Raw genomic sequence first — 18,016 nt, 5'->3', positions numbered from 1 at the left:
CTGCTCGCTCCAGCTAAAGAAACCCTTCAACAGCTTTCAAGGAATTACATAATTATTTAAGCTCTTTCAGGCTTCTTAACTTTCTCCTGTGTGAGATTAAAAGATAGCACGAAGAGTGTGAGGAAGACAGTGAAAGGCAGAACATATGTCATCCCCTGACTGGGAGACTATCTGCCTTCCAGATGATAGTCGGTCAGCTGCTGTTACTGTTTAATTGGGCTCACATGAGCAGCTGGTGGGACTCATTTCAATCAACGAGCGCAGCAGTCTCGTGTCTGCTCCTTCTTACCAAACGAACCTCCCCTCCCGTGCTCCCACCTCCCGGCTCTCTCCATGCTCTACTTGACTACGAGACTCTCTCTTGATGTGTTCCCTCCCCTCTCATAAATGTTTTGTCACTTTTCTGTTTTGTTTTCCGGACTCAGACGACCACCTGAGCCTTTAGGCTGAAGCTGACATGGCTCCAGAAAAGGAAAGTAACGGTCTCAGCAACTATGCTTTTACAGTAAGTAACTAAGTCACTTTTATTGAACATTTTGAAAGAATTGCTTACTTCTTGATGATTGTAAAGCTTAACCTGAATCCCTTTGACCTCTAGTGTGATTATAACACATGAACATTTGTGGGAATGTGAAACCATGCAGACTGAAGTATTAGTTGGTGAACTATCGCTCCTCAAATCACTGAACTGGATAAAACATGCTTTGTGACGGTCCAGAAACAGATGTTATAGTCAGTGAATGAATGACATTGGATATACAAGTTGGCAAAGTAGCCTCATGGTTACATATGATGGTGTGATGTTCACATTCTCACTCATCCACGCTTAAATGAATTATTTAAGAGAGGTGTACAACACTGTTTGGTCAGAGAAACAAAAGTAGAAACCATAAAAAAATCCTATTTTTTTCCAAATAAAGTTTTTTTGTCGAATAAACAGCCAGAATGTTTTGCCTAAATGATAAAGGAAACAATTCTTGCTTTGAACCTGAAAGAATGTTGTATTATGCCACCGTATTGTATTAATAAGTCATCTGACTGTGTTTTTTTTTCTTCCAAACCATGTCAGGAAAGACATTTCCCTTTGTCCTGTGTTTTCTCTGGCTGTTAGAGAGCCATGAACTAACACTCCCTTCGTCCATCCCACTGTTGTGCTGGTTGATTGTGTAAACATGTTGTTTGCCACAACACAAAACAAACTGCTGCAGGATGCCATCTTGTCTCATGTATCTTTAACTGACTTCTGTCTGCCTCTCTGTGTTGCTCATTAAAGCTTGAAAAACGTTTCTGTGATCTACCGGACACAAAACATGGAGAAGACACGGACACGTCCACGCAGGGAGACAACAACAAGCTAGCATACTGTGTAACAGACGTACCTCCCTGGTACCTGTGCATCCTTCTAGGCATCCAGGTACGTCTGCAGACGACGCTTTAGAGAACTATCCTCCAGTCATTTCCTGATGACACAATGCAAACATGACCACAGAGTCACGAGAGCTATACTTCACGCTTAGTTAGACTTGGTTTTATTTACATGCCTGATCGAGAGATTTGCTTCAGATACAGTTGAGATGGTTTAGTCAGTGACAGTTTGCTTCATGCATTTAGCAGCTGTGTAAGGAAGTCCTCACTTAGCTATATCTAACCATATAGAGTATTCATATTTACCACTTTTAAAGCAGTTTTCAGAATACATATTTTTCAAAGACTTTTTAGTTAATGCACTTATATATTACTGTAAATGTCTGTCTTGATATTTCCTCCTGTCCTGGCTCTCTCAGCACTGTCTGACTGCTTTTGGAGGCATCGTGGCCATCCCGTTAATCCTGTCTCAGGGTTTGTGTCTGCATCATGACGGCCTCACGCAGAGCCACCTCATCAGCACCATCTTCTTCGTCTCTGGTATTTGCACTCTGTTGCAAGTTAGCCTCGGCATAAGGTAAGAAAGAAATGGATGAATGTTTGTAGGATGCTGGAGTGGTAAATATAAGGTTTAATAAGAAATGTTGCAGATTAGATTAGTGTTTATTATCTGGTTAATATTTGTTATGTGCTTTTTTGCTGTTCTGCTGGTTCGTGCATTAATGAACACGTGCAGCTGCACAGTAGGGTTCATTAAAGTGGAGTTAATCATGCTGCTCCCTCTGATTAAAAAGCAGAACAATAAAACTCTCAGCTTTTCCTTCTTAACTTCTTTTGAAGTCTGAGGTCTGCCAGAGTTATTGGTGCGTGGCATTGACCATGAACAATAGAATATTCTACTGTTAAAGTGGGCACAGCTTCTAAGTCAGGGATTATCAGAGGGCATTCAGAACTTTTATATAAGATGCTTAAATGTTACAGTACTTTGATGATGTGTTAACTGTGCAAAAGGATTAATCTCATATGAAGATAAATTACTGTTATGATAGATTTAACCCAGTTCTATTTAAGTACCAAAAAACAATGTAATTACAAATGATATGATGCAATACCATAGACTATGATACACTAAATTAAATATATGACACAAGCTAACCCGGTACAGTTCATCCTCTTCTCTGTTGCTGCAGATGTCGGCACATTGTGAAGTGTGTGCAATGACTTACACACAGACGACTTGAAATGACTACGACTATCTTAAACCATGTTTTGTTGCCCTGAACTTGTACTATGCTTGTGCAGACTCTGCCTGGCTAAATATTGGTGTCACAGTGGGATTAGGGAAGGAATTTCCATCTTATTATGTTTGGCATTTAGTTCCTGCTAAATCCACATTCCCCTGGCTTAGCACCACTGATGCTTTTTTGTCTCTGGCCACATACCTGGAGGTCAGCTGTAAGGAAAACAGTCAGTATTTGTAGTGGCACATAACTCCACCGATGCCAAAAGAAAACAACACTAATTATCTGCGTCCTTTAATCAAACAGTATTTGCGCGATATGTCTCTTTGCTATCCCTTAATCTTTTTTATATTTTCCACGAAAATACTTGTTTCTGACTTGCTGTGAGATACTGTCGTGCATTTTGCACGAGAACATTTTACGTTCTGCATCTGCTTCAGCCTGATGTGAACTGTAGACGGTGAAGTAAGCAGCATAATGAGGATAACAACGTAGCAGATGACTTTAACTCGGTTAACCTCTAGATTGGCTCTTTTGCCTAAATTAGACAGTCAGTCTTTCCACCTTCACATGATTTAAATCAGAGTGAAAGAAACAGAGCTTATAGAAACAATTCGACAATCTTGAGGTGGACTTAAGCTGCTCTTTGTTAACAAATGTAACCTTTGGTGGTTAATTCACCTGCCGTCTCGAGCTGTTAGGCCTCTAACATGATTGTATCTGATGCTCTCACACTGATGTCTGTCTGGCTTCCTTTCCTTACCTCCTGATGCCTGACGGGTCTTTGGCATGTATTTCCAGACTGCCCATTCTCCAAGGCGGCACTTTCACATTGCTGGCACCTTCCATGGCTATGCTGTCCATGCCAGAGTGGACGTGTCCCGCTTGGACCCAAAACGCGAGCCTGGTCAACACCTCCTCTCCAGAATTCATAGAAGTGTGGCAGAGTCGCATGAGAGCAGTGAGTAAACCATGTGATATTTCTAATCACAAGTGACAGCCTAACTCTCTGGGCTTTAGTTGAGATCAGGAACAAAAACAAATTGTGTAAAGGTGTTTTGCTCATGTGTAAATGGCTACTTGCCAGATATGAACGGGAAAGGAATTATTCAAGAGCAAAATCCATTTAAAAAGTGGTCCCCCACTGTTACCACGTCTCTGCATGAAGTTAAACTGCTTATTCTGTCTTTCTTGTCTTTTTTTGTTGACCTCTCTGCTTAACAGGACCATTGTGACGGATCTGATTCCTTTAGTGGTTTGTATATAATTTGTCCCCCTCTGTTTTGAGCGTCTGGAGCGTGCAGATTACGTCAGAGTGGATAAGAAAGAAGTGAAGAACAGCAAAAAGTAATAAAATGTCAGGCCTGGGGAAAACGTGTGCTACAGACATGATCCAACCCGGAGAAAGTCTTTGTTCTTTGATCAGATTGGAACGTACCGAGAAAAAAAATGCATCAGACAAATGTGTGACGAACACTCAGAAATGTTACCAAACTGTTGTAGTTCCTCTAAATCTCTGTCTATATGGCTCCTGATACTTTGTTTGGGGAGTAGGTTGGGCTGCTTATCCGCTGTCCTCACCTACATCCGCAGCACGCAGCTGCTTTCAGACACGTTGTCATCGGCCTCATAAGGACAGTCCTTGTAACACACTGCCCACAAAAGCGCACTCGATGTGGTCAGCCACATACCAGGTTTTGACCTAGTCTTGTTGCATCATAGCTCTCGACAACATTTAATCCAGGAGGGTGTAAACGCAGTGTGGGTTTGAGTTATGCAAGCTAGAGTTGCTGGGTCAACTCTGTGTGACAATGCTGTGCTACGAAAAGACTTTTTTAGAAATCAAATGCGGAGTGTATCACAAATGAGCATTTATTGCTATTAGTTCTGCCACGTGGGCTGGGACAAATAATCGTTGTTTTAACAGACCCTTTAGCTGAACATAAGTAATGTTGTTATGGTTATGCCATATGTGTACATCTCATGCTAGTTTAAACCATTGCTCATGTGTGTTGGAACAATATTTATTCAGAGCCACAGCTTGGTGGTTTCATTGTTTGGAAGTTTGATCAATGGTTCTTTGTAATGGGTATTAGATGTTTTATGGTTGACCAAACACGATCCTGAATGGATCATTAAATAGATTTTTGGGGATTTAACAGAGATAATGTTTTCTCCATTAAAAAAAACAGTAAGACATATCCTCCCAAGCAAACCACCAATCACAGGTAGCAACAATAGGAAGCGTAAGTATTTACAGGAGGTGCAGTCTTCATGTTCAGGTGTAATTTGCACATGGAACAAAATGTGACAATTCTGCATTATTTACAAAGATTAAATCTCATGTTCTTTTCTGGTAATTCCTTTGGAACAAGGTTGATGGCCATAAAAATATAAGCTTTTCATCTGGTGTTAGGGAACACCACAACACTAAATCAGCTCTTATAAAAGTTCTCAATGATTTGTTATTAGCAGCAGACAATGGGGACTGTACTATTTTAAGACTTTTTCTAATACTACAAGCTGCTTACTTTCAGGTTAGAACATTCAGTGCCAGGGAACAGCAAGTAACGGGTTCAATTCATACCTAGAAGCAGTTTTATGTTGGTGTGAGGAATACTTTGTCCGCATTCTACCCCCTTCACCTGTGGTGTTCCTCAAGGCTCTTTTCTTGGGCCTCCTCTGTTTGTGTTCCCACTGGGTCACAGCCCTTAATCTTTACAACCATTGTTTGAATACTTGCAGGATATCAAAGATTGATTGTCCCTAAACTTCCTTAAACTTAGTGAACTTAAAACTACAGTGGTTCTCTTTGTGGCAAACTCAGCCCACTTGCATCAGGTTTTGGCAGAAACCTTGAGGTGATTTTTGTTTTCTCATTTATGGCTGATTTTTCGAAGTGCAAGCTTGGTAAAACCATTTTAATAATCCCCTAGACTCTGAATAAGTCATCCATGCTTTTATTACAGCTCACCTGGACAGCTGTAACACTCTGTACATGGGAGTCAGCCAGTCTTCCCTATCACCTCTGCAGCATGTGCAGAAAAGTACTGCAAGACTGGCAACCATAAGAGGGCATTAATCTCCCTGTCAGTTTCCTTATAAAAGTGTTAAAGAAATACATTTGACTGGACTTGACTAAATGCTATTTTACTTCTGTCTATCTTCTCAGCTGCAGGGGTCCATTATGGTGGGCTCGCTCTTCCAGGTCTTTGTTGGCTTCTCCGGCCTCATTGGCCTCTTCATGCGCTTCATTGGTCCGCTCACCATCGCTCCCACCATCGCTCTCATCGGACTGTCGCTGTTTGACTCAGCTGGTACTAGTGCTGGCTACCACTGGGGCATCTCGTCCATGTGGGTCCTAAACAATGTATTTTTTAGGGTTTGTAATTGTTCTGCAACAGAGATAAAGAAATGGAAATGCAACAATTTGGAGTCCTTTTCAAAACTGCCATTTTATTTTTCTTAAAATTTTAAGATAAGGTCAAAGTTTCTCCAGTCAGTTCATATAAACAAGCTCTTGGCTAAGCAGCTATGTTAAATCTGAAGCCATGCCCCTGCCTATGCTGCAGTTAAGTTTACATAAGAAATATAATAATCTGTATAAAGCCTACAGGGAAAGTTATGTGCCAAAGAATTTTATATTCCATGCTTTAAGTCGATTAGACCTCCAATTAGCTAGCTCTACTTAGTCGTACTTATATTTAACACTGTACATTTTATATTGTTAATGTATGTCTTTGTCTCTGGCTCACACACAGGACCACAGCTCTGATCATCCTGTTCTCACAGTACCTCCGTCACATCCCTGTGCCCTTCCCTATGTACAACAAGGATAAAAAACTGCACACCTCCCGTGTCTACGTCTTCCAGATTCTCCCAGTATGTATCTAACAAGTTCTCAAATGTTCTCTTCAGGCAACAAGACAACAAAGGTGATTTCTGTCCTTCATGTCCTCAGGTTCTGCTTGGCGTCAGTTTGTCCTGGCTAATCTGCTACATTTTGACAACCTACAATGTACTTACTGCTGATCCAGACCAGTATGGTTACAGGGCCCGCACTGATCTCAAGGGAGATGTTATGAGCCAAGCTCCCTGGTTCTCTTTTCCTTACCCAGGTAAGAGCTATCAAACTATCATCAGAGGGAAATATTTATGCCAAGCTATACGTGGTCATGTTCTCTTGTGTTTGAATCCAAACTCAGGTCAGTGGGGGGTGCCGACTGTGAGCCTTGCAGGGGTGGTTGGGATCTTGGCTGGTGTGATTTCCTCCATGGTAGAGTCTGTAGGGGACTACCACGCTTGTGCCAGGCTGTCTGGGGCTCCACCTCCCCCTAAACATGCGATCAACCGGGGTATTGGTATTGAAGGACTGGGCTGTCTGCTGGCTGGAGCCTGGGGAACAGGAAACGGTACCACTTCATACAGCGAGAATGTGGGAGCCCTCGGTATTACAAAGGTAAGATGAGCCTCAGTGTATGGGGTTAAAAGAAAGTTATGTGCAAGTGATTCACTTGAAACGACACATTTGTAGATAAACATGACCTGTATGTCTCTTAAGGTACATTTTCAAGACAAGCCTTTCTTTTTTCTCTCCTGTCCTTTTGCAGGTTGGCAGTCGCATGGTGATAGTGGCCAGTGGAGTCTTGATGGTGGTCATGGGCTTGTTTGGTAAAGTGGGCGCTATATTCACCACAATCCCATCCCCCGTTGTAGGAGGGATGTTCCTGGTTATGTTTGGAGTCATCGCTGCAGCAGGAGTTTCTAATCTGCAGGTACGTGATCTAAAACCTGAAGCACAATATTGTTTTTTACATTGCAGCACGTCTTGTGCCACCGTGAGTTCTCCTTCGCGCACAGACACAAACACAGCTGGCGGATCACTTTCAGTTTATACCTTTTTATTGTCTTGTGCGAATCCAAACATGCGAATCTACGCTAATGCATAAAAAGAGGAGAGCAGATTAGCCGACGAGCACCGGCTGTGCCAATTAACTCACCTGGCGCTGCTTTCCCGAGCCGCCCCCACACCTCTCCCTCCTGCAGCTGCATACCAGCCACGCCCACCTTCACATACATAACTAAAATATTGCATGAAAAAAATACTGACATTTTCTCCTCTGTGTTTTTTCTCTCACATTTTCAGTACGCAGATATGAATTCATCTCGAAACATCTTCATTTTTGGCTTCTCCATGTTCTCTGGTCTGGTCATTCCCAACTGGATATTAAAGAATCAAAAAGCTATTGCCACAGGTACATGAAAAACATCAAACAAACATATCAATATATAATCTTGAAGTAGCATACGTTTACTTTTTTGTAACATTATTGTAACAGAGTTCTAACTTGTTTCATCATGTTGTGTCCAGGTGTGGTTGAACTCGACCAGGTGCTACAGGTACTTCTGACAACCAGTATGTTTGTAGGAGGTTTCTTTGGCTTCATACTGGACAACACAATTCCAGGTATTGTTTTATTTGTTTTATTGCTGTCTATTTTTTAAGTTACACGTGATTGTAAGTGAGCTTGTCAGGTGATCATCACAACAGTATAACAGCCTAAAGATGTTCAATGTCTTTGCATGGTTAATCATTTGGCTCTGGTTGGAGTGGGTCAGGGTTTAGAGTTTGCAGTAATTCATTAATTAACACAAAGACACACTTGATAGTTAAACACCAACATTAGACCATAGAAAAAGAAATTTAACAAATGTAAAATGAAAAATAATGTTGCTTTGCAGATTTATATACTTGTGACCTGAAAGCAACAAGCAGTTTGCAGATTAGTCATCTTGTAGTGAACATGTTCAAGTATGCAGAGGGAAAGAGACTGCAAATTCAAATTCACAACTTTTTCAAAGTTGAGAAGGAGAGGAACATTGTGAAAAACAAACAAGCCATCTAAGAGTGAAAATAACAGCGAGGCAGAGCCAGCGACCTCTTGGTACGCTTTAACACGTTTAACACATGTCCAACAGGATCAAAGCATGAACGAGGCATCCTGGCCTGGAACAAGGCTCACGAGGACGACTCCAGCAACACGCTGGAGAGCGGAGAGGTCTACAACCTTCCCTTCGGCCTCAGCTCTTACTCGTCTTCCTCCTCCTGGCTCCGGTTCGTACCTTTCTGCCCTCCTGGTGTGTCCGACTCGCTGGATAGCGAAGCCCTGGAGTCTAAGCAGCCACTTGGACATCCGGAGCCTCCGCAGCTCATCATTGGAGTCACTCTTTGAGTCTCTCTTCAACGTGCCATTTGAGGATATTTCCAAAACCACACCATTAGAGGCAGCTTAGTTTGGACCTCCTGTTCATCATCAAAGACACTGTACTGTAGAAACATGGTGCAAAGTATTTCACATGACCGTTTTAGGTGACATCTTGCATTAGATCTGTTTGTACGTCATTTAAGAAGGTACCTGAGGTTATTTGTAATGGATTGTTTTTGTAAATTATTAATGATACAAAGCTGACATTCATATGTAATCATCAAACCATTTTTCCATACAGTAATTTGTATAAAGCATAACACTCTGTAGTTGAAACACTGATTTCTTTGGTTTTACTCTTGATTTTTATACTGCTTTGATTTCATCCGTCTTGAAGGTGAGGGTGCTAGAGAACAAACACTGAACAGACGTGACTGAATGTAGATCCATCGTGTTTATATGCTAGCATACAAATCCAATGTGTGGTTTCATGTATTTACAGTTGCTCATGTTGGAAATAACGTGCGTTTGAGAGTCAATATTTGAATGATTTTGTTATTATCAGTCGATGCACTTTATCTGATTGTGGCAACAGTTTCGGACTTTTCTCTGAGGCTCCTCAAGATGCATTGTGTCCTTTACACACAAATCAGGACTGCACACTGATTTCAGTGGATATTTTTCAAAAACAAAGTTATTTTGTGTGTGTATTAAACTCCAACATGGTGCTGTTGCATAACCTGAATGTGTTCAGTCTTTTCCTGTCAGATCCTGCTTGATGGCTTTGTAAAAACTGACAAAAGACTCTGCCCACACGTCTCGTTGGTGTTCAGTGGAATTGGCCATCTGCTGTGCGGTGTACACCAAGGTCAACAGGGTGCGCTCAAAATCGTTCTGGTGCAAATGACCAGTGTGACTTGAAAGGTTAGAGATGAGTTCAAATATGTCTGTTAGCTTCCTGGGAATGATCTCCTTACAGATGACCTCCAGGTTTTTTGTCTTGCGGAGGGAAGCCAGCTCGGCGTCGTGCACTGAAAACTCCCCGCTGTCCTCAAAGTGTGCGCCAGCCAGCAGGATCTAGTGCATGAAAACGTATTTAGGTTTCTGGTTTACGTTTTGAATACTTGTTTAGGTATATATTTATCTTACCTCAAACAAAAGATTAACATCATCAAGAGAGTTGTGAAAGGTGGGGTTTGCCACAGTTGCGGTTCCTCTTTTCGCTCCACTTGCAGCAGGGAATAGGGCTGATAGGTGAAGAGAGACAGAAAGTGACAGTGAGAGATGGTAGAAAACAAGAGCAGCTTCCTGTGCTAACATTTCCAGATACATTTTAACCCATTCTTGTCTTGTGATTTACTGCTGTGGCCCCAAAGGCTTCTTGAATCTTTTTGGTTGGGAATCCCTGTGACAAGCAAATCAAAACTCTAAACCGTGAGGTACCATGAACCACAGGATTTACTGGGTGCTGATGTCCTGTCACGTGAGAACCAGGTTCATCAGGCTCACACTGCGGTACTCTGCAGTTAATTTATGATATACACACTGTGCATTTCAAAGTCTGCGATCTCTGACCTTACAGATGACTTCTATCTGCAGAGGATGAGACGTGACCTCAAACTTCAAAGGCTGAGAAGAATCAAAGGTGGAGCAACACATGGATTGTACTGCAGGCTCCAGATTGTTTCAGCATGTAGTGCATGGGTTTAGCTTTTTAGCCCAATTTTCACAGCATCCCTTGACCCAACTGTTTAGACCAGGTTTAACACAACTAATCTGGTGAAGTCAAGTGAAAGCTCAGAGTTCAACCTTGAGCACGAGGACGTTTTGCACAGTCCCTGAAAACTTTGAAGTCATGAAACTTAAAAGGCTAATATATTTTCAGAAATAGAACTTATTCCTCCGTCGCTGCTTATTGACTATTTTACAATTTAAAAAGTCACAAATTAATGAACAAATGACCTCTGTGCCTCTGTGAGGCTTTACAGCAGGGCTTCAAAGTAAATGCTAATTTCTCAAACTCCTCGCTATGGCAACACGCAACATCAAAGCCCCCCCCCCCACCTGATGTTTTTTCCCCAAAGAGAAGCCTCATCAGTCGTACTCGTTACTACTCAATACGGTCTCATAGCAGACCATCATCATGGCTGCGTCTGTGCCAAGATAACACAAATACAATTCACTGTCATACTTTTTGAACAGGTTATATAAATTGGCCAATAATATCATTATTAGACGGCTGCTAACACCTTGTTTTTTCTCTTTTTAAAGACCGGATACTACAGGTAAGAGTGCTGGATCTTGGGTGGAAAAAAAGTGACTTGACTTGCCCATTAAAAAAATGACTCGAGACTTGCTTGACACTTGGACCAAATGACTTGAGACTTACTTGGGACCTGAGCAAAGATGACTTGGTCACAACACTGTGGCTGAGTGATATCACTGTAGTACAAAATTCGTACTACATCCTGATTAAAAGCAGGTCTTTTAAGAATGTGCTGTGTTCACACTGGAAAAGGCAATGGACCTACTAAGAGTCACCAGTGAACCTAACAAGCATGTCTTTGGACTGTGGGAGGAAGCGGGAGTACCCGGAGGGAACCCATGCATGCACGGGGAGAACATGCAGACTCCACACAGAAAGGCCCACTTCATCTGACCTGGGATGTGCACCAGGAACCTTCTAGCTTTCAGGCGACAGCGCTAACCACTGCACCTCCATGCAGCCTGGGGTGTAGCAAATGAATTATGAAAAACAAAGATATTACAGTATATTGTGTTAGCATGATAATCCTGGAAATCTGAAACATTTTTAGGTATGCAGTGGGTGAGCAATTTCATTAAAGTAACTGAGCGCCATTTTAGGGCCTGGTTCGCAGGTCCTATAAAACATCCATGGTGTTTGGTTTTAACAAAGTATTGGGGAGTTGAGACTTTTGCTTGATAACGGAGCTGGATTCAAACTAAAGTAGGTTACAAAGATATTAGAATCCATCTCGAGGGGCTACAAGAAAGTCTGTACATTTCACACGACCACATGAGTCATCAACCGGTAAGTCAAAGGATCAAAAACATTAGGATTAACTGTCTGGAGACCATGATTGTCTAAACTTAATTTGGTACCAGTCCATAAAGTAGATGTTGAGGTATTTCACTGGATAAATGAAAACGTTGGCCTGCTGGGGTTGCTCAAGGAAAAGTCAGGGGGTCACCAAATGTAGAGGTATTGATCTTCCTGAAAACATAAATGTCTTTACTGAATTAGACATCAGTCCATCAGATGGTTGTTGAGATATTTCAGTCTTAAACCAAATGGAACCACCAATCGACAGATCAACATTCCCATCCATCGAGCCATGCTGCTCACAGAGCTGAAAGGTGAAGAAAGAAGGGCGGGGCAGGAAGAGATTTGGATCACTGTTTTCACTTATAGTCCAGCAGCTCCAACATTCTCTGCCGACTGGTTTCATTAATGACTGGTTTCATTAATGTGTGTAAAATCTGAGGCTCAGCCAGTTTACTTGTCATATGAAAGGCCAATAGTGTAAGGTCCAGGTAATAATGTTGGGTAGATGAAAACAGACAGAGGGGCAACATAAAGAAAAGTGGATAAAATACAGACACACAGTCAATGCAGGCAAACAGTTCGCCCCCTGTCATGCAAAATGGAGCGACGCCTGTGAGCTAGTTCATGCAGGTGACTCGAGCTGCACTGATTTCACACCTGACATGCGTCACCTGACAAACACTTCCTCCCAATGTGGCGTCTATTTAAGCTGCAGATGTCTGGGGTCCGTTTCACAAAGCAGGTTTATTGAAAACTCTGAGTCTGCTAACCCTGAAATGAGGGAAACTCCGAGTTTCTAAGGTAAGGTAACTTAAGCTCTCGGTCAGTTACCGTAGTAACAGACTCTATGAACCTAACCTGGTCGCGAGCAGGTTTTCTTCAGGAAACTCAGAGTTTCGCTCCGTCTCCTCCCTCTAGAATATAAAACCCTCATTCGACTTCCTCATTCATCTCGTCTCACGCGTGTGTTTGAGCGGTTACCAAATTAAAAGAAGAAACGTTGCGTCTCTGTGCTGCTCTGACCGCTTTGCAAAAGTCTTTTATAATTATGATAAAAAAAATCAAGAGACAAATCTGGATCAAAGTCATCATTTGTAGATTTTCCACCACCACTGCCGAGAGCACTCAAATAAGACGCCGTAACTTATTGGATTTTTTTTTTTTCACATTCAGTTTAATCTACATGAATTATAATGTATGTGAAGTCAGCATCATGTTAGGGATAAAGCTAATGCACATTAAAACAGCCACTGAATGATATTTCATTAGTTTAATATTTAAAATATGATTGAAGTGCTTCCATGTACGTTTTTTTCTCCCGCTGGATTGCTCCTAAATTAATATAAATTTTAGCTTCCGGTCGTGTTTAAGTATTAAATAAATAGACCAGTTCAAACTTGCGCATTAACTCGAGCAGCAGTTTCTTCCCACGCCGCTTCTCTCTCTTTTGCAGCTGCAGCCGTGTTACTTTATTTTTCTAAAAACATGCTCGTATTCGCTGAACGTCCGCGTGAGGATTTCCAGCTCCACTGGTGTGACGTAGGAGGACCTCTTTTTGTGTACCGTTGCCATGGTGAATCGTGGTATCGGGGTTCCATTAATGCTGACTTTTTACAGTCAGCGTGCACGCACTTAACTCTGGCTGAACCTACTCAGAGTTGATTGAACTAACTCTGATCAGCTGTTCTGGAACCGAAAACTCAGAGTTTCCTATCTCAGAGTAGATCGACTCAGAGTTCAGGGTTAGATTCAGAGTTTGTTGAACCTTCTTTGTGAAACGGACCCCTGGCCTCTCCCGCTGCTCGGTCATTGCCACCGCTGCCCTGCACCAATACAGTGCTCTTACTTTCAGCCCCACCACCACCCTGCATCCACCTGCAGGCTCCGGCTCGGGGAGGTTTAAGATATTATCTCATCACTCCTCAAATTTCTGCATGTAAAATAAATGTGTGAGGAGGGATGAGGTCCGAGCCGAGGCGCCAAACACAAGCTGTGTTCTGCCACTGCAATAAACATTTTAAATTATCACAAACACGAGTTGTCTGACTGAAATGTCGACCCTGGTGATTGGACTGCACTGTTTGATGTCATCTATGTACAAGCAGCACAGTTTAGTCTGGATTCAAGATGTTGTGACCACCTCATAAAGAATTTATTATTTGTGAGACAAGACAGAAATTTTGAAGCAAACAAACACACACACACACACACACACACACACACACATTCATTAAATGCTATGTCTGGCTCAACAAGTGTATCCAGATGATCGCATTTTACTAGTCGTCTGCAAGATCAAATAATCCACCAAAGTCTGACATAGTGTTTAGATTATGATCTAAATTTATCAGTGTTGCAGTGTTTATCAGGACTGCTTTTTCTTTTATTGGCGAGTCTACCAAATCAACAAAAACATACTAAAGAAGTTATTTAATCAGTTTCTGACCAAAAACATGTAACATTTTTGCTTTCCCTTTATTGAATCCAGTAAAACGTTTGGCAGTGTGTTCATGTTTGGGAGCATTAGAATAGTCCAGGCTGTGATCACGCAGATACTGCTGGCCCATAATCTGCTGTTGTAACTGGTCATTCCTAAAAGGAAATATCAAAGACGATCATGTGCTCTATTCATATCATATCATATTATTTATCATATCATATATTTGGGAGCATTAGTTCAGGCTGTAATCACACATGTATCAGTGAAACTGCTGGCCCATGATCTGCTGTTGTAACTGGTCATTCCAAAAAGGAAATAACAAAGACGATCATGTGCTCTCTGTCTTCAGATCACATGTTTCTCTGAAAGCGGTGCCTGGCAGCTTCAGCTGGCACTGAGAGGTGATTGTTTGGTAAAAATAGGACATAGCCAAAGTCATGCTCATCAGTCCTCATATGTTTCCCAGCTGAACTCTGTGTCTCAGTGAGGAAGGTGACCAAATGTGAACTTCTCAAGCTTCCTGCTTTTTATGAGCTTTTTACTGCTGCTTGGATCTCAGTCTCCGTTTTGGACAGAAATAGAAATACGTCCAAAACCAAAATATTTAACCCCAGTCATGTGCTTTTCAATTCCTCTGCATGTGTGTGGTGGTTCGTTTTCAGTGGGAGATAAAACCCAGAGCGCTTATCAGATCACAGAAGATCCCACCTCATTGGACAAAAGGAATTTCCTGACAGAGCTGGAGTGTGCTTTTCATTCACATGAGGAATATGAGTTTCCTCTCACATCAGTTTTGGATGTTCCCTTTGATTTCCTATTAGAAACAGGTGCAGGTCTGATCCTGGTAGTCAGATGAGAGGTAAAGTGAAATGTATTTGTACTTTGAGATTTTAATAATGTTTCATACTGTTGTGTATTTCACTCTATCAAATGTAAAGGTGTTAGTAGAGTTGTTTTAAAAAATAAGTTAGGTTCTCCTACGGTGGCTGACAAGGACATTGCGCTGCAACCACCCTTTCCATTAGTAGAAACAGGCTAAACACATGCAAAAGTTGAAAACGCGTGGCAATGAAAAATAAAAAACATGCTGCAGAAAGACAAAACAAATGCATTAACATCAAACACGCTGCAAATACAGAAACCATGCAAAGTCAAAAACACAGAAAACCAGAAAACACATGCAAAAGAAAAATGCTGCAAATCCAGTCAACACAACGGAAGTGCTCCAGTCCTGTAGGGGGCGCTGCATGTGTTTCTGAATTCACAGCCTGTTTCCTCTAATGGAAACCGCTCCGGCGGTTGCAGCACAGTCACCCTTGTCGACCACCATAGGTTCCTCATGACAGCTCAGTTTTGATGCACACAGGGAAATTGCATCAAAATATCTACAGTTTGTTGTTTATTTGATTTCTGTCAAAACTTCAGAGATTGCAATGAAAATAAAAAGATTAGGATCAACCTTTCTACAGGTTTAACATGACAGAACAGCTAAACCAAGTAAAAGTCTACAGGCAACACTCATTTAATGAAGTTACTATAAGGGCCAGGAACAGAACCGCACCTCCCTCACTAATTCAATCACCTGTGTCCCATTAGCTCTCACACCTGTGCCTCCCTAATGCAGTTACCTGTGTGTGCGTGTAAGCCTGCCTAGCCCCTTCTCTCCTGTTTTTCTCAGCTCTTGTGAACCCACCCTGAGTCTCGACCCCCGGGTTCCTGATGGCTCCAGCTATCTCGACTCCATTCCCCAAATAAACTACTTTTATACCGCACAAAGGCGTGGTCTTGTTAGTAAAATCACTGTAATATAAAGAAGTTCTCCTGTGGCCCAGACTGCAAAAATACAACAACAAACTGTTATTCCATTAAACCTGGTTCTTACAATAACTAATCACATCCAGACTGATGCAAAACATTCTTTTTTCTCAGTGAAGAAACTCAGAACTTTCTCCTCTTGCAGGCGCATGCATTCTGCACTCACATACTGAGCTTCAGTCCAGGTCTTACCTTGTTTGGATGTTTTGACGCCCGCTTTGATGCAGCAGTAGAAAAGAGCAACAACGAGCATCCTCCAACTCAGCAGCATGGTGGCTTTATGACGTTAGCGGCATGTGACTGGCTCTTGAAAGAGGTTTCAGGTTCTTCTGACACCGTGCTTCTCCCTGTTAACACCCTTCTGTTGCATTCCTCCTCTTCTCCTCTCCGAGCATCTGCTACAGCCTTATCGCTCTGTGCACCCTCTTCGTCACTTAAGTCTCTCTCTCTGTTTCCTCAGAGCTGGGCTTTCTCTCCCCTTCCGTCCCTCTCTCTCTCTCTCTCTCTGCTCCTCATACACTCTTTTAAAGCCTTCAGCTGGTTGTCATCATGTTCACAGACACACTCTCATTATTAAATCCTGCTGCGTTCACCAGCTACAGGTACATGATAGAGGCACTCTGTTGTCCTTGTTCCTGTGGAGCAGCAGCATTCCTCTTTGTGGTTTCTATTTACTTTATTCTTTATGTTTGAAAAGTTTCCCCTTTATGTTCTCGAGGACTAAATCTATGAGGCCCTATTCTTTGTTAAACACTGCTGTTATTCAGCGCAACTCACCACTTCATTGACTCATATTTGTTATATATTTAAGTTGCAGACAATAACTAAGAAACCATGTTGTTGTGTCCAGCATAAATAGTCCTTATGTCCTGCCTCTGCTGAGCTCTCTGTCAGGGTTGTTTACCATCGGCTTGGCCTTGAAAGCAGCTTGTCATGAAACATTTTCTCTCAGCAGAAGACCAATGTTACTTTCTTTTAAACAACGTGTCGGTACAAAAGGTGATTTATCTTGGCTTTAATTGTTGGCAAAAGAAGAGGCCGTGTTTATTGTTCTCTTGGTTCTGTGTTTGTGTACCTCTAAAGTCAAAGTGAGTTCTGTTTTTACAGCAGCGTGGTCCCTCAGCGGGCTGGAGCACATGTGACGGTGCCAGGATGACCTCCGGCAACCAGCTCAGTTTGTGTTCCTCATTAGGGAAAATAAGTTCACACTCTATGAACATGAAAATAAGTGTTTTTTTTCTAATTGTACAATGCACGCACCCAGAGATCCTGGAGGAAAGACGTTTGCAGAAACCACAAAGAAAGACTTTGTTCCCTGTTGGCACCTCGTCCACAAGCCCGAGGAACTCTTTAAAATTGCAACCATGTAAATAACTTCTTTAAGTCCGAACACCTTTTTAGCATTAATTTATCTCACGAGGATAAACATGCTGAGGCCGACATGTGAGCCCAGCACACAGTTACATGTTGAAGTTATATTCTGACACATGTGGCCATCAGGAGTCGAGCTGTGCTTCTGAAAGGGACAAAGCTGTGTGTCGGGCTGAGATGTGGCAGTCGTGCTGCCTCAGAGGAATGCAGGCGCAGTCTGTGCTCAAACTGGCAGGAGATCTGTGGCCTCTGTGAAACGTCCAAGAATTACAGCTCAAGAGCTTCAACAAACATATTATTCTTTCAATGGGCAAATTAAATGAAAATGTTTTTCTAGGCTGGAGCCCAAATAATGTCCTCTCTCAGGTCGGTGTGGATAGAGCCCCGTGTAAGGACATATACGTAAAGAGATAGATATAAATAGACTGACTGATATCCTGGTCAATCATAATGTGTCAGCAATTACAATCATTATGGCTTTATGGGTAAACTGTCAGCATCCTTCGTTAAC

At 42.1% G+C, this 18,016-nt stretch overlaps 2 protein-coding genes across 2 annotated transcripts; one reads left to right on the top strand and one right to left on the bottom strand.

The window, feature by feature from the left end:
- The first annotated feature begins 457 nt into the window (after positions 1-457).
- On the top strand, positions 458-8,839 carry slc23a4 (solute carrier family 23 member 4). The gene is made up of 12 exons (XM_069686684.1): positions 458-505; positions 1,274-1,414; positions 1,785-1,942; positions 3,408-3,567; positions 5,779-5,960; positions 6,368-6,488; positions 6,568-6,724; positions 6,812-7,065; positions 7,217-7,381; positions 7,753-7,861; positions 7,978-8,073; positions 8,586-8,839. The coding sequence occupies exons 1-12, from the start codon at positions 458-460 to the stop codon at positions 8,837-8,839; spliced, it is 1,845 nt and encodes a 614-aa protein (XP_069542785.1).
- A 723-nt stretch (positions 8,840-9,562) lies between these two features.
- LOC138613587 (protein FAM180A-like) lies at positions 9,563-16,470 on the bottom strand. The gene is made up of 3 exons (XM_069687301.1): positions 16,327-16,470; positions 9,962-10,059; positions 9,563-9,889 (listed from the first exon to the last, which is right to left on the bottom strand). The coding sequence occupies exons 1-3, from the start codon at positions 16,403-16,405 to the stop codon at positions 9,563-9,565; spliced, it is 504 nt and encodes a 167-aa protein (XP_069543402.1). The 5' UTR covers positions 16,406-16,470.
- Between the last annotated feature and the right edge of the window lie 1,546 nt (positions 16,471-18,016).

The sequence above is a fragment of the Semicossyphus pulcher genome, unplaced genomic scaffold, assembly GCF_022749685.1.
Source record: "Semicossyphus pulcher isolate SPU_LCO1_2020_fin unplaced genomic scaffold, fSemPul1.0.p SCAF_8, whole genome shotgun sequence".
Lineage (NCBI taxonomy): Eukaryota > Metazoa > Chordata > Actinopteri > Labriformes > Labridae > Semicossyphus > Semicossyphus pulcher.
Note: the sequence above shows the minus strand (reverse complement) of the source record. Positions and strands in the feature narration are given on the sequence as shown.